Consider the following 14587-nt stretch of genomic DNA (forward strand, 5'->3'; position numbering starts at 1 on the left):
TCTGTCCTGTATATTTTATATTGCGTCTTCCTGAGAGACTGCCCCCTTCCCTGCTTCTAGAGCTTGGACTGATCAGAGATCCAGCGTCTTAGATACTACAGGGTCCATATCATTCATCCCTCTTCTCCCATCTTACTGGGTAACAATCATGTCTCCATCTATCAGGAAACAAATCTGACTGCCAGTTAGCTGTCAGTGCAGCTCCTTGTGCCCAGTTCTTTGTTCTTTGCCTCCTGCCAACTGAAAACATGGAGCAGCAGTTGTCTCAGCCCTGCTGCCACTTCCTTCCAAGCAGGAAGACTCAAGATAAAGGGACAGGAAAGAGCCTGATAAGAGCCTAGTGAGAGAGGAGAGGTAGGCAATAGAAGAAAAAAAACTGAAAAACATGGCAGCTGCATGGAAAGCTACTCCTCCCCCGTTCCTGCCTCCCTCAAGCCTAGGCTGCAGTGCATTGAGCCTCCTGAGCAGACACTTCAGTGCTTTTGTGATAGGCTCAGAGACTAATATGAGACTACTACACTCATTCACAAGCCCTAAGTTAGGATTTAAATTCTGATCTCCAAAAGAAAAAGGACAACGTATCAATATATGTCACTGCAAATGGCAACACAAAGATAACTTGGTGTCTTCTGATACTCAATGCCAGGGAAAGAGCTCCATTTTGACATCTCACCTAACAGTACTTACCATTCTATCATGAGCAGGCGATTGAGACAATCTTCACCACAAGCTACCTCCCCTTGAGCTCTCTCTTCTTTGGAAAGAGGCGGACATTCACACTGCATTCGCTTGATATCACGATGGGATTTGTTCTTCTTCCTGTGGGGAGGTTAAGGCAGCATTATAACATATCCATATAGACAAAAATCACTCCATCTAAAATTAACTCAATCTTTATCATTTGCTACTGGACTAAAATTGATTTACTCTTTAGAAATCACTGTTCAGCTATTCAGCTTACATCAACATGATGTAAGAGCAGTCAGGAGCGTTATTTTCTGGTAAATTCATGACCAGATATGATATTCAGAAAAGACTGCCAAGATGTTAACGCAACGTATCTATTCTCCACCTCTTTTTAATGCACACAATCCTATTTTAATTTCATTGAAGCTATACACTGAGTAATGGTAAAACTCTAGCTTAGTTTTTTCAGTGCAGGGTAAGAATATAACTTTCAAAGGAATTAATCTTAAAATCTTGATAGAAATTAGCCTGAGCTAGGCTGGCACAAATGATAGGCAGAGACCATTCTAAGTCACCATGATTTATGTAGAAGAGATAGGTGGGGAAGTCTTCAAAAAGACTGTACCCATATTTCAGGGGCAAAACATGCTTTCTGTCCCGAGTTCGTGATGTCCTTCAGCAGCCTAGAGAACCAGAGACAAGGACTGGGAATCAAATTTGTGGTTTTTGCATCACAGTGCAAGATACACAGCTTCTAGGGTGCTAATCATAAATGGTTTCCTAAATGGGGCCTATTTTTTTTATTTTTTTTTGGTCCTGAAAATGATAAGACGTGGACAGAATGTGGCTGAGGTATTCAAACCTATGAAGAACATGATAAAGTGCTACTTATTACCTCATCGAATCGTATGAGAACAAGGAATCACTTGAAGAAAATAAAGGCCATTAAATTTAAAAGAAATTAAGTATTATTTCACAGATCATACAGTAAACCTGCTGAGTTACACGCCACAGCTAGATTTCAAAGGGGCAAAATTATTAATGTTTACATATAGCATAAATTAACTATAATCAAACCTCGTTCAGAGTTTAAGTTCATTGCCACGAGGGCCAAGACAGTACTTTTATACACATTCCCTTACAGCACTAGACAATTGTGTGGGTACGTTTCTAAGAGGGAAAGGTTGTCTGGCTCTGAAGCATCATGTTATTAGCCATTCCCAGAGCTTGGAAACCAGAATTTACGGTTCAGTGATCAGATACAGTAAAATATACCAACTAGTTCTATGCAACAGGAAATAAAATAATTTGCAATTAGTTGTCACCTTTTAAAAATTCAGATTGAAATTCTGCGTGTGTTAAAATGATAGCTAACATGTTCTTTATTTAAAAGTGGTTACATATGTAACATTTAAAACCCACACTGATGGTGCAAAACCTCTCTTCCTGCAGTCAAGATAGCCATTCGCCTGTCTTGAGAAAGAAATCTGTTGCCTGAGGCCATAAGCAAATGGATATGTCAAGCCCTGAAGAGAAGCTGCTGTATGCTCCAGGCTCTTGTATACTCACATGAAGTTCAGATGAACGGTGTATAACAAAAAATGAGGCAAAAAAATGAAAGCCGTTCTTACAAACTGCCATGGGTACATGGATATGTATGACAATAATAAGTGCTAACTAGCGTGGACTTGAGCAGCCTCAAATGCACCCATGATTTTCAATCTTCAGCTTATCAGGCTACTCAACAGCAAAGACAACCAATTTTATTTTTTTTTTAGCATTGCATGTGAAAATTAAACCAGCATAGCTAATTAATATTAGCAGGAGCTAAATTCCTCCAAGCACGTATGACTGTCACCCCTCTATTTGGCTACACTTTGCTCTTAGATGTTTCTATGGACTGCCAGTGAATCCAGGATTCAGCTGATCCTTACCCTTCTCTCTCCACACCCCTCATGGCTAATCCTTCCTCTTCTCTATGAAAAGCTTTCTTAGGTGGTGGAAATGTGATATTCCCTCTTTCGCATCACTCTACTACTGCTCGGAGAAGATTGTGATATCTTTCTAAACGCCCTATCAAATGATAAACTGAAATGTAAATTATTAGAAGCAAACAAGGTGAAAATCCATTAGTTACCTTTCTGTTAAATACACATTTTCTTCAATGAGATCAAAGTAACAGGGCATTTTTCCTTGCTTGGCACACTCCTTCCAGCGTTGCGGGTCTCTAAACTCTTCCATGATACACAGTGGGCGAACCACTGCTGAACCCTGAGGCAAGGACTCCGACTGCTCCCCCTCTCCATCTGTTTTTACTTTCTTTCTCTCTCTTGGGTCTCCATCGCTCTCAGAGTCACTCTCTAATTCTTGCCTTCTTTTCTTTGGTGGTCCTCGCTCTTTCACGTCATTTTTTTCCAAAATTTTTGCCTGCTCTTTTTTCTCATTTACAACTGTTGGCTCCTTTGCTGAATTACTGCTTATCTCATGTGCCTGCACAGAACCCTTTTCTTTATCACTGAGAGAATGAAATTTACTCGACTGGCTAGGAAAGTGAGCTTTGCAATCATCGACCCAATTGTCATCCTGTTCATACTCTTCGTGGTCCTCTGTTAGGGAATCTGGTACCTGCCCTTGTATTCGTTCATAATTAATTCCAGAGGGCCTACTACCAGACCTTGGGTCCCAACAGCCATTGCCTTGCCAGTAATTCTGGGAGCCACTGTATGATCCTGAACCCTGCTGGCAAACATAACCCGAGTACATTCCATAGCTGCTGTCGGGCTGCTGATATGTGCTACTGGGTTTCTCTGGTTGAGAGAAGTCCCACCCCAGGCTACCCAAGTCCTCTGTTGAATGAAAACCATCCAATTTGGAGAACTCTCCTGTGCCAGATACATTACTGAACCCACTCTTTCCCTGCCTGCTGTCTGGCTTAGAAGAATGTGTCTGGTGCCTAGATTTATTTTCAGCACTTTCAAAGCTCTCAGAAAAACAAAATGGCTGCTCATCTTGCTGTCTGCCGACCGGTCTAGCTATGGACATCAATTCTTTCAATATTCTTTCATCTGGATTTGGTCTGCCATTAGAATTTGATGTTAGGTCTGTCTGACTTGTACTATCAACTCCATCACTCTGAGGCTGAGAAATATCAGGCTGGAGATCTTCAGCTTCCTTTCTATTGAGCTCAGTAGATGTTGCTGGACTCTTGTCCATTCCCCTAGGAGGAGAACACTTGTTCTCAATATGTGGACCATTTTTATTTGCTGTATTTTCTGATCTTTCTTCATAGTAAGGTTTGCTGGACTCTGGCCTATTGTCTTCCCAATGATCAGAGTAGCGTGTATTACCTTGGCTGCTCCGAGACGAACAAGGACTACTCTCTTCCATACTTAGAGTGGAATTCTTAGGAATCACCACAACCGACTGAAGACGGTTCCTTGGAATACTGTCATCAGAATCAGAATCTTCTGTATCACTTTCTTCACTGTCCTGCTCACTCTCACTTTCTTCCGTATCAGAATAATCATCGTTATGAGCAGAAATGAATTCAGAAGTATTGCCACTACTGTCACACGTGGCAGCTGGAGCTACAGTTTCTGTTTCTTCTGCAGTCACAATGACATCACAAGATGGAAACAAAGCTTCTGAAAAAGCAGAAACCACCAGTGACTCGTTTTCTTCATCCTTGCCAACTGAGACTTCCAGAGATTGCTCTTTAAAATCATCAGACCTGGTTCTTTCAGCGAAGATGGTAGAACTTTCCTTAGCTGGTTCCTCTTTTTCTAGGTGTTCTACTGGTATTTCTAAATAATATGAATGCTCATTTTTAAATGATAGTTTTCCTTTTTCTAAATCAGGACCAATTTGCTGGGCATCTAATTCAATTATCATCTCAGTTTCAGAATGTTGCAAGCATTCTTCACTTTCATTCTGCATGGCTCTATCCAATTTGGAAGCAAGGTTTTCCTCTGGTTGTGGTGTAATAATTTCATTGTCTAATTTGATTTCCAGGGAGCATTCTTCTTGGGAAGAATCTCTGCTTAAACTATCTACCGTTAGACTCAGCTCATGGGAGGGACTAATATCATATAGTTCATCTTCACATGCAGACTTTGTTGAATTTTGATCCTCCGTGTTTTCATAATCACATGTAACCGTTTGTGGCTCTACATGAATGTCCATTAAAGTTTCTTGGGTAACCTTTATATCTGTGGACTCAATTTCAACTTCTGAATGATACAAAGAAGGACTAGTATCATCTGAAATGTAGCAAAAGTCTGAATCTTTGGTTCTGTTACAAGGAGTTGCCAGATCATCCAATTTTTTAACTAACATTTCAGAATGATCTACATTTGTAACAAGAGAAGATATAACTTCATCTTGCTCTGAAGGAACTGGAGCCTCTCTTTCTTTAAATGAACTGTTGAACTCAGACTGTATATGAGACTCATCCAAATCTTGTTCTTTAGATTTATATACACTTTGAAATCCATTAGATGGCAACACATAAAATGTATTACTTTTTATCAGTGGTGATACCTCTGATCTACCGAGACCATCATCAGAAGACATTGCAACAGCCTCTGTTTTGGAGACACACAAAGTTGCCAAGTCATCAGACCTACCCTCTGGGGACCCATTTATATTCAGTTCTATGGGACAATACGTTCTTAATTGATCACGTTTTACCTTTATTAAATTTTCTGGTTCCTTAATACTGTCATGGCAATCATTTCCTATAAGTTCAGACTTCAAATTAGGAGAACCATCTTTTGACTCATCCAGCTTTTTAAAAGTAGGTGAATCATTTAATTGACTGAATGGAGAAACCATCTTTTCCCTTTCAAACTTTTTTATAATAGTCATTCTTAACTCATTGCTTTTTAGACAAGGTGTCTCTAAATCTAAAGAATTAGACTGGTGTTTGATTTCTTCAACTGATTCTGTACAACAGAAAGAACTTTTAGACTTATCAGACTTTGGTGCAGAAGTCTTTGTAGGGGTGTACTTATAATAGGAAGAGTTCACATTACTATCAGGTTTAGAATGGGATGTCCCCCTTCGATAACCCAGCTCATTAAGGGGAGAACACCTTTTTGATACTTCACTTTCTGAAGTCCTTTTTGATTCTCTATCTGATTTTGAAGACTTTCCTCTCCTCTCTGTTTCAGCATAAGACGACTCTGTTTTGCTGTCCCGGTCTGATTTAGAATAGGAAGAAGTTCTAGAATCCCTGTATGAGGAGGAATGAGATGACGTACGCCTTGAGTCACTAGACTTGGAATGGGTCCTCCTATACTCATCTTCTGAATCAGAACTCTCTCTTGTCCTATTATCTGTGTAAGAACGCGAATACCTTGTCCTCTCTCTATAAGGGGAGCTTCTATGGTATCTTCGCTCAGATTCATAATAATGAGAGCGTTCTGATCTTGAATAGGATGAGCTGGTTCTAGAACCTCTGTCAGACCTAGAACGAGAATGAGACCTGCTTCGTCTTCTGTCCCTGTCTGATCTAGATCGGGAGGACATATACCTAGAGTCTCTCTCTGGTTTTGGGTGGCTAGAATGTTTTTCATCTCTGTCCGATTTAGATCGAGAGGAAGATTTCACCGAATCTTCACTTTTGAGAGAAGTTGAGCTCTTTTTCGGATCTCTTTCCTTTTCTGTGCTTGTTGATATTTTTAATTCATGTGATCTCTGACTTGAAGAAGTCCTTATAGAATCTTCATCAGATTCAGAACCCAGTAATGTGGCATCAGATTGAGAAAATTTCCTCTTAGAACCCTGCTTTTTGGAGCACAGAGAAACACTTTTTGAGCTGTTCGAAATTTCTTCCTCCTTCCCAATATGGGAATCTTCCTGCTGTGAAGTTATTTCCATTTGCTCAGACATATTTTGAGTTACATGTTCTTCGGCACTATTAGATGCAGAATCCTGTTTAACGTCCAGTTCTAAAGTTTCTTTCGCGATTGCATTTGATAGCTCCTTTGAAGTTTGGACTTCTGATTCTACAGGTGGTAGCAGAAGCGGTGCCGCTGTCCCTGATGCGGCTCTTGGTGACTGGGGCAAAGCTACTGCTGTTAGCACTGGTGCTGGTGGAGATGCTGTTTGTGAGAGCGGTGGAGATGGGGTCAACGGCCATTCTGCTGCTGCTGCCACTTCTGCTGGAGCTACAGCTGCTAGCGACGGTGGTGGTGCTACAGCAGCTGGCAGGGGCTTTGCTGTTACACTGAGCAGATGCTTCTTAAAATGGATCTTGCCCAATTCCACCTTAGGTTTTGGTGGTGAAGATTCTTCGGCTGAACCAGAGGTATCCCCCAGGTCCATTTTAATTTTGGGGGCGAAGTCAGTTGGAAGGGGTGTAGCTGGGGAGTTCTGAGTTTCATTTTGTTTTTCATTTCCAAGAGCAGTCAGAAATCTATTCTGCAACGTTTTCTTTGTTAAACTAAAGCTGAAAGACACCTTCTGTCTTCCTTGTTCCTCAAGGTTAACCTTTGTCTTGGTGCCTTTGGGCAAAAAGCGGCTAGAAGCAACACCTTTGAACACTGGGCCTTTGACAAAACCAGCTTTCTGCACATGTTCAGTCTTGCCCTGCAATAAAAAGATAAGCAGTTAAAGGAATAACTGCACTCTGCATACAGTATCAAACAATAACCCTTTAACTCATGAATTTTTAGTGATCATAAAAACAACAACAGATAAGCTTGGCTGAAGTCAGAGATAGTGTGGCCACACTAAATTCTAGAACTGGGTCTCTTCTATACAGAATCAATTATGCAGTAATTTTGAAGTTTGAACAAAATGTCTTTTAGGACCTAGACAGGACCCATTCAAAATTTTAACCCATTTCTCTTAGTTTAATATATTAAATCCTTTACCTCTATTTCAACAGTTGCACAGCTCCCTGTTCTGACTTCAGAAAAACTGAATGGATCACAAACTATACTGGATTGCCAAGATTATGTCCATTTGTTTTCACTTCCTAGAAGACTTTGCACTGTGATGCAGTAATTTTTCAGAGCAAGTTAGTTTGCAAGTGAAATTTACGACAAACTCACTAAAGTTAGTTTTCTCCAGTGAACTTACATCATTCATTGGTAATTTCTAATGAGTTGGGTGATAGAGAATGGAATTACTCTAATATAACTGCCTTCTAGAGGCTCCATTAACAATCAGTCAGTCATTCACACTGTTGTCACCTCCAGGCCAAGCTACTATAACAGTGTACTTGGATGTAACCCTGTACAATACAGCTGTCTAACTTGTGATTTGGGATAAAATCCAAATAAGGTGCTAGTATTTTCCCACCAATTCCATTGGTTTTCAGACGCATTTCAAGCGTGGTGGGAACTTACTGAATTGTCTGGGAGCTGGTTATCTGAGCAACTACCTCTGTCTCCTCAGATAAAATTGGAATGCTCTTGTGATGGAAGAGAAACAGAACTCAGAGACTGGCAATAAAACTTTGCCAATAAAGAGCTCTTCCCCTTTGGAATTCACTTTCCCCATCAGTCCATCAGAACCTGAAATCAGCAGTGTCCAGTGCATGAACCAAAGTGGGCTTATTTGATTTGGTTTTTGGACATCCATTTTTAAACTTCGGGCTTATCTACACACAAAAATTGTATCACTTTAACTATACTGGTATACTAACAATACAACCCCCTACTGTGGATTCTACACTGGTATAAAGAGGGGTTTATGCCAATATAGCTTATTCCCATAAATCCAAATTAGGTGTCATACTGGTATAACTATTTCATTAAAATAATTACACCCTTAACTGGAATAGTTAGAGCAGTACAGAACCGGTGTTGACCAAGTCTTAGTTCCATAACTACTCCATGAACACTATTCCACCCTTGGCAACAGCATCCGTTTCTTGCACTCCATTGTGAATCACTTATGTTCTTTGTTATCATTTAACTTTTGCAAAACAGGACTAGTTGCTAAGGCTACAGGCCTTATGGTAAATAATTAAATGGACTTCAGTGGAATTGAAACACCATGGCATTTCAGCTACTTGCTATACACAGTAACCAGTTTTCATAAATATAATATCCTCCATAGTATTTTTAAAAATAGCAAAATACAGTAGGTCTAAATTAAAGATGATGATCTGGAACTTCAGACACAACTATTAAATGTTGAGTGCCCAACCTGAGACCTGTAAAGGGGCTTGATTTTCAGGAAAGGTAGAGCACATGTTATCTGCTGAAAATCAAGCTCCTTTAAAGTATCTCAAATTTGAGCATCCAAAAATTGAGACCCATCACCACTAGTCACTTCTGAAAATGTAGACCCACATGCCTGTTCAACTGCAAGATACAATATTTGAGCATGTCTCTCTCATAATCATCTTTGAGAAGGATACTCTAATAAAGACATAGAAAATGTTAGCAGACTTGTTTCTCAGGATTTGTATGCAATGTTCCTTTTTTCTTCTCGGTGACATGCAAGAATTTTTTTTAAAGATGAACTATAGGCTTACGAGCCAAATTCTCCCCATAAGCATAAAAGGTGAATTCACCCCATAAATAATTTCAAACCACTATTTTCTTCTCTTAGTTCTGCCAAAGTCACAAACTGTCAGCTTTTGTTCTGTGCGAATTCCCAGGAAGTGGAATGCTAACGACGTTACAATAATGTACCTACACCAGAGTATGGAATTAGCCTACAAAGGTTCAGGCAAACAGCATTTTGTTAGTTTTCTCATTTTTTTAAACACTGCATATTGAATAGTTTGCTTTTTAAGTTACTTAATATCCCCATAAAACAAGAAGATAATTTCAAAGTTTTGCCCACAATGTTTGTATTTCATGTTGCACTGTAAGTGCAGGATGTCCAGACTGCCTCCATTTTGTTTCTTGTTACATTTGTATTGGATATCTGGATCCTATCTGAAAAATTAGGGACAATATAAAATAGCAAAATTCTGGATTCTTCTTGGACTGAATCTTCAATGAATTTTATATAATGAAACAATTTAATACAATTAGGGATAGGCCCAAATCAAAACCTCAGATCAAAAACTTCTGAACTTCGAGGGTGAGGGGTCTGGAATCTGAATTCAGACCTGAACCTTGTAGTTTGGGTCTATTTACACATAAAATAAGGTGCTAGACCTGTAAAATAAGAAAAACAACATGTAAACTACATCTTGTTCCTCCAGTTTTTAATATTTTATTTAGTCTAAAAGCCTGGAGTTGAGGTGTGTCAGCCACCTCACAAGCTAGCTCCTTCAGAGATTTTTTTTTTCCCTTCAGAAAATACACAAAGGTTAAATAATGTGAGAGCGACATTTGAAAAAAAAAAAAAAAAGTTACAGAAAGGAACATTACAAATTCTGTGAGCCATAAAGTTAAATTTAATGTAGAAAACACTTAAAACAAAGGGGTTCATCTTGAATTACAGAAAACGTTTGTATTTGAAAAATACACAAAGCAACATTCTGGGGGCAAACATGACAAAACTGATAAAAGATCATTTAGCACTGCAACACAGGCCCGGCAGACTGACTGCTGAAGGTGTAGAGTGAATGAAGAATGAATGAATAAGATCATGTTTAAATTCATCTGATTGCCTGTTTGCTACAAGAGTAGGAAATGTGGACACTTGTGAGGATATCTAAACCACAACAGTGAAAACAACCTGAGGCTGTAATGCATCAAAAATTATAAATTTGAAATCTCTCTCCTGGCCTGGGAATTTATAGAATAGGTTTTAGCTTGAAAAAGATTCCCCTTTCTTCACAACACACACACAGTTAAAACACACCAGAAAGAGCAGTTTCTTGAATCTGAAGTCCTTACATAATCTTGTAATTATGGAATACAAGCCTGGTTAGAAAGCAATTAATATAATTAGATATTCAGAGGTTCAGAGCCTTCTTCTATTCTGTTAGCACTGGTATTTGTGAGGATGTTCATAACAATAGTAAGAAAAGATCTTCAGTACATTAGTCAAGACATTACCATAAGACTAGAGGGACCACAGAATAATTTTTTAAATCTGGTTACTTTTGATACCTCCGATGCCAATGCTGTCTGATCACGTTATCTTTGTATTTGATGTCTCAATCTTCCTTTTTTTCAGGCACTCTAATGCAGAACAAACTAATGCTTTAACTTCTCCCCACTGTTCTGCTAAAGCATTTCTCAAAATATGAAAAATTAATTAGGACACACTCACCTCATTTTCTTCTTCTCTATTGCAATCCAGCCGAGAAAGCATGCAAAAGAAAACACAGAAAGAAAGTGTAAATACCTTGCCAAAACAATAGATTGAGTAATAGTCTCTAAATTCGAAAGGAAAAAAAAAAAAAAAAAAACAACCTATGAGCCAGATTCTGAAACCTTTACTCACATTGAGTAGCATTTTACTCTCCAAACAGTCCCACTACAATGAATGAGGCTACTTGCAGAGGTAAGGGTGCCACAGTCTGTCCCTATGAGCACTAACTTTCTTAACATGCAGCAAATCACATATGCCAACTACCTCTAAAAAAAGAAGAGGCAACAAATCTTTGTTTTTTAAAAGATCAGTCATTTCCCATAGCTTCAATAGTCAAGGACACTGACAGGGTAAAACCCTGGTTAAAACAGAGCTAATTAAGTAGATGCCCTTTTTCTGATGCTTTAAGAATTAATAAACTGCCTGTTTCAACGAGTAAGACCATATGATGGCATACTGCAAGCTTCCAGTTATGAAATAATGAAAAATAAACTTGAGAAATTTGTCATTTTTCCTTCCAGTTTTGTCAGATGACTTCTTAATGCCATGAAAAGATCACACCACCTGTCCTTTTCCAGAGAGTTCCCACTCCATCACTACCAAAAATTAAGTATTTACAATAACTTATTTTTTATACCTTACTATTATTTTCCAGGGAAACCAAGAGAAACACCCCCATTTTATGTTATGGACTCCAATACTTAAATTCTCTACAGCACTTCAATGCCAAGGAGATAGGTACTTTAAACATTCCTGCCTCTCGAGCACTAAATTATTTCAAGTATTAAACTAATTATAACTAACCTTATAGCATTCAGAACTGAGTGCAACACTCATTTCTGATTTAGCTTTCCCTCATTAAGTTCTTCACACATATACTACATACAAAAGTAAGTGATTTCTTCTACAAGAAGAAAAGATGATGAAAATTTCTATTGCTATTTGTTTTTAAATATTTGGGAGATGCTTAAACACTGCATTGATGGGACCATGTAAGTACTTATATGGATAGATATAAAAAGCTCAGATATTTCTATCACCAGAGGTTATTGTTAAAGTTCAGTTTTATATATAAAACTAGCCATTAATCTTCATCAGTCATGTCCTTCCTCAGTCATTTGTTGTTTAAAAGTTCTCCAAACATTCTGGCCTTTACAGACACGCACACGTGTCCTTTAATATGTATATCTTATAAACAAAACATGATCTCCCAGCTAATTGCACAAGATTGGGGATATTTTTCTCTCTCTGACTAGGAAAAGAAACAACTCTAGGCCCTTGTTTACATTAGATTCAGACCAATAATTCACCATAGGTGCAGCTCAACCATTGACAGAAATGGTGGAAGAACTCATGCAGAGAGGGCCAGGACATTTTAGCACTGTCTTCCAATCCTGAGACTTCCTGTGAGGTAACTACTTTCAGAACAGAAAGTCAGCTTTCACTTTCTGTACTGAGCATGCAGCAGTGCCTACATATGGGAGCCAAGATCTGACTGGACACTTCCCCTCCTAAATAAATGTCACAAAACAGTTAGGAACAAGCCAGAGGAAAAAATGATCACCACAGATAATATGCTATTGCTTCTCTGAATCATCTGCCTGGAAAAGTGCCCAAGAGGGATCTGAGGGTTGGGATAAATTGTGACTGTTTAGTTGGTGACATTTAGTATTTATTAGTTAATCCTAACCCTTTCCTTTTCCACATCTATTTTCCTGCTCCCAGAAAGTATCATAAGTTACTTTTACAATATAAGTAATAGGCTTTGTTTTTATGAAGAAAACATGACCAGTGAGTTTAAGCGACCAAGAAGCTTCACAAAGGATGTAAACATGATTTAATGGGGTCATGAAAGACTTAGAGTTCTCTGTATTTTATCTATGTGCAGGAAGCCTGGAGCCCTTGAAGAAAAGCATTGTAACATAGATTACAAGGACAAAAGGGACTATTGTGGTCATCTAGTCTGACCTCCTATATAAATATGGCCAGAGAACAACCACAAAAAAATACTAGAGCAAATCTTTTAGAAAAACATCAAATCTTGATTTAAAAATTGTCAGTGATGGAGAATATACTGTGACCCTTGGTAAACTGTTCCAGTGCTTAATTATTCACTGTTAAAGATTTAAGCCTTATTTCGAGTCTGAATTTGTTATACCTTTCTCTGATAGACTGAACAGCCCATTTGTTCCCCATTTAGGTACATACAGAGTGTAATCAAGTCACCCCTTAATCTTTTCTTTGTTAAACTAAAGAGATTGAGCTTCTTGAGTCTATCACTATAAGGCAGATTTTCTAATCCTTTAATCATTCTTGTGGCTCTTTTCTGAACCCTCTCCAATTTATCAACAACCTTCTTGAGTTAGCGTTTAAAAGTAGGTTTCATTTTCAAGTCCAGACAGTGAAATACAATAACAGAAAACCACAATCCTTGAGTCATATACTTCACATGTTAAAAGAAGTGTTTATGGGGTCAAAAACTCACCATAAGATTAGTTATAGCTGACCACCAACATGTGAGCCTTCTATAAATACATGTCAAACAGTGCACCTCTTATGGAGCTACACAGTGCTGCCATACAATAAGGACAAGTGGTTGCAGAATCAAAGAAGAAGGGTTTCCCCATAAGTCACATACTTAAAAATAAAACCAGAGTAAGCAGCTGTCTATCAAGCACTGGATTTTCAAAATGTATCATCTGTTTACAGTTAACACTCAGCGTTTTTTCTGTTACAGCAATCATCTACTTGCAGCCAAGAAGAATTATTCAGTGTTTTAAGGTCAGCAACGTCATGCAAAGCAAAATTAATCTAAAATAACAGCATATACATATAGCTTCTATCACCTGAGGATCTCCAAGTGATTATAAACATTAATCACCTAAGTCACTTCCCATTTTCAAAGTGACTTGGGTACTTAGGAGTGACAAAAATGGTTGAATGTGACTTAGGGCATGTCTACACTACAAATTTAAGTTGATTTAAGTTAAGTCGACATATAGCCACTGCAGTCATTACTGAGGTTTTTCTTGTCCTCTCTACCCTCCTTCTGTCAGTGGTGCATGTTCTCAACAGGAGCGCTTGCACCAATTTAAGAGGAGCAGCATGAGGGGCGGCCACCTGGGCTCTCAGCTGCTTGCTCCTCATGGAGCTAAACTATCTGGAGTCTGGCTGAGAGCCAGGACAGCAGCCAGGCTCCAGCTAGTAAGCTCTTCCAGAAGCAGGCAGCAGAGAGCTCAGGTGGCAGCTGGACTCAAAGCTGGAGCCCCCCACCTGCCCCAGGGTGACTGCCTCAACTCTGAGCCCACAAGGGGTTCACAGCAGGAATCCTACTAGCCTTTATTGTCAATTTCAGGGCTGCCTCAGACTCAGAACAGCAGGGGAGCTCACAGCTGAAGCTGTGAAATTGACAAGAAAGGCTGGTAGGCTCCCTGCTGTGAAATTGAGCCCTACATAAGAATGGCCCTGTTGCAGGGGTGGGCAAACTTTTTGGCCCAAGGGCCACATTGCAGTGCGAAACTGTATGGAGGGCTGGGTAGGGAAGGCTGTGCCCCCCAAACAGCCTGGCCCCCACCCCTGCCCCCTATTTGCCCCCTCCCACTTCCTGTCCCGTGACTGCCCCCCCCAGGACCCTCCACCCCAAACTGTCCCCCCCGCAGGATCCCAC

At 39.3% G+C, this 14587-nt stretch overlaps 1 protein-coding gene across 10 annotated transcripts in view; it reads right to left on the minus strand.

The window, feature by feature from the left end:
* SETD2 (SET domain containing 2, histone lysine methyltransferase) overlaps positions 1-14587 on the minus strand; it is a 144197-nt gene that overhangs the window by 102251 nt on the left and 27359 nt on the right. For 6 of the 10 annotated variants that reach the window (XR_005224142.2, XR_005224143.2, XM_037891270.2 and 3 more), the window contains exons 1-3: positions 10879-13946; positions 2825-7278; positions 688-819 (exon numbers count right to left, since the gene is read on the minus strand). Coding sequence is in view for 8 of the 10 variants with exons in the window: in XM_037891270.2 (XP_037747198.1) it covers positions 688-819; positions 2825-7278; positions 10879-11064 (4772 nt within the window). In the remaining 2 variants the exon portion in view is untranslated. Of the gene's footprint in view, positions 1-687; positions 820-2824; positions 7279-10878; positions 13947-14587 lie in introns of those variants that run through there. The other 4 variants (XM_043541715.1, XM_037891272.2, XM_043541714.1 and 1 more) reach the window with 2 other exon arrangements.

The sequence above is a fragment of the Chelonia mydas genome, chromosome 2, assembly GCF_015237465.2.
Source record: "Chelonia mydas isolate rCheMyd1 chromosome 2, rCheMyd1.pri.v2, whole genome shotgun sequence".
NCBI classification, from domain to species: Eukaryota; Metazoa; Chordata; order Testudines; family Cheloniidae; genus Chelonia; species Chelonia mydas.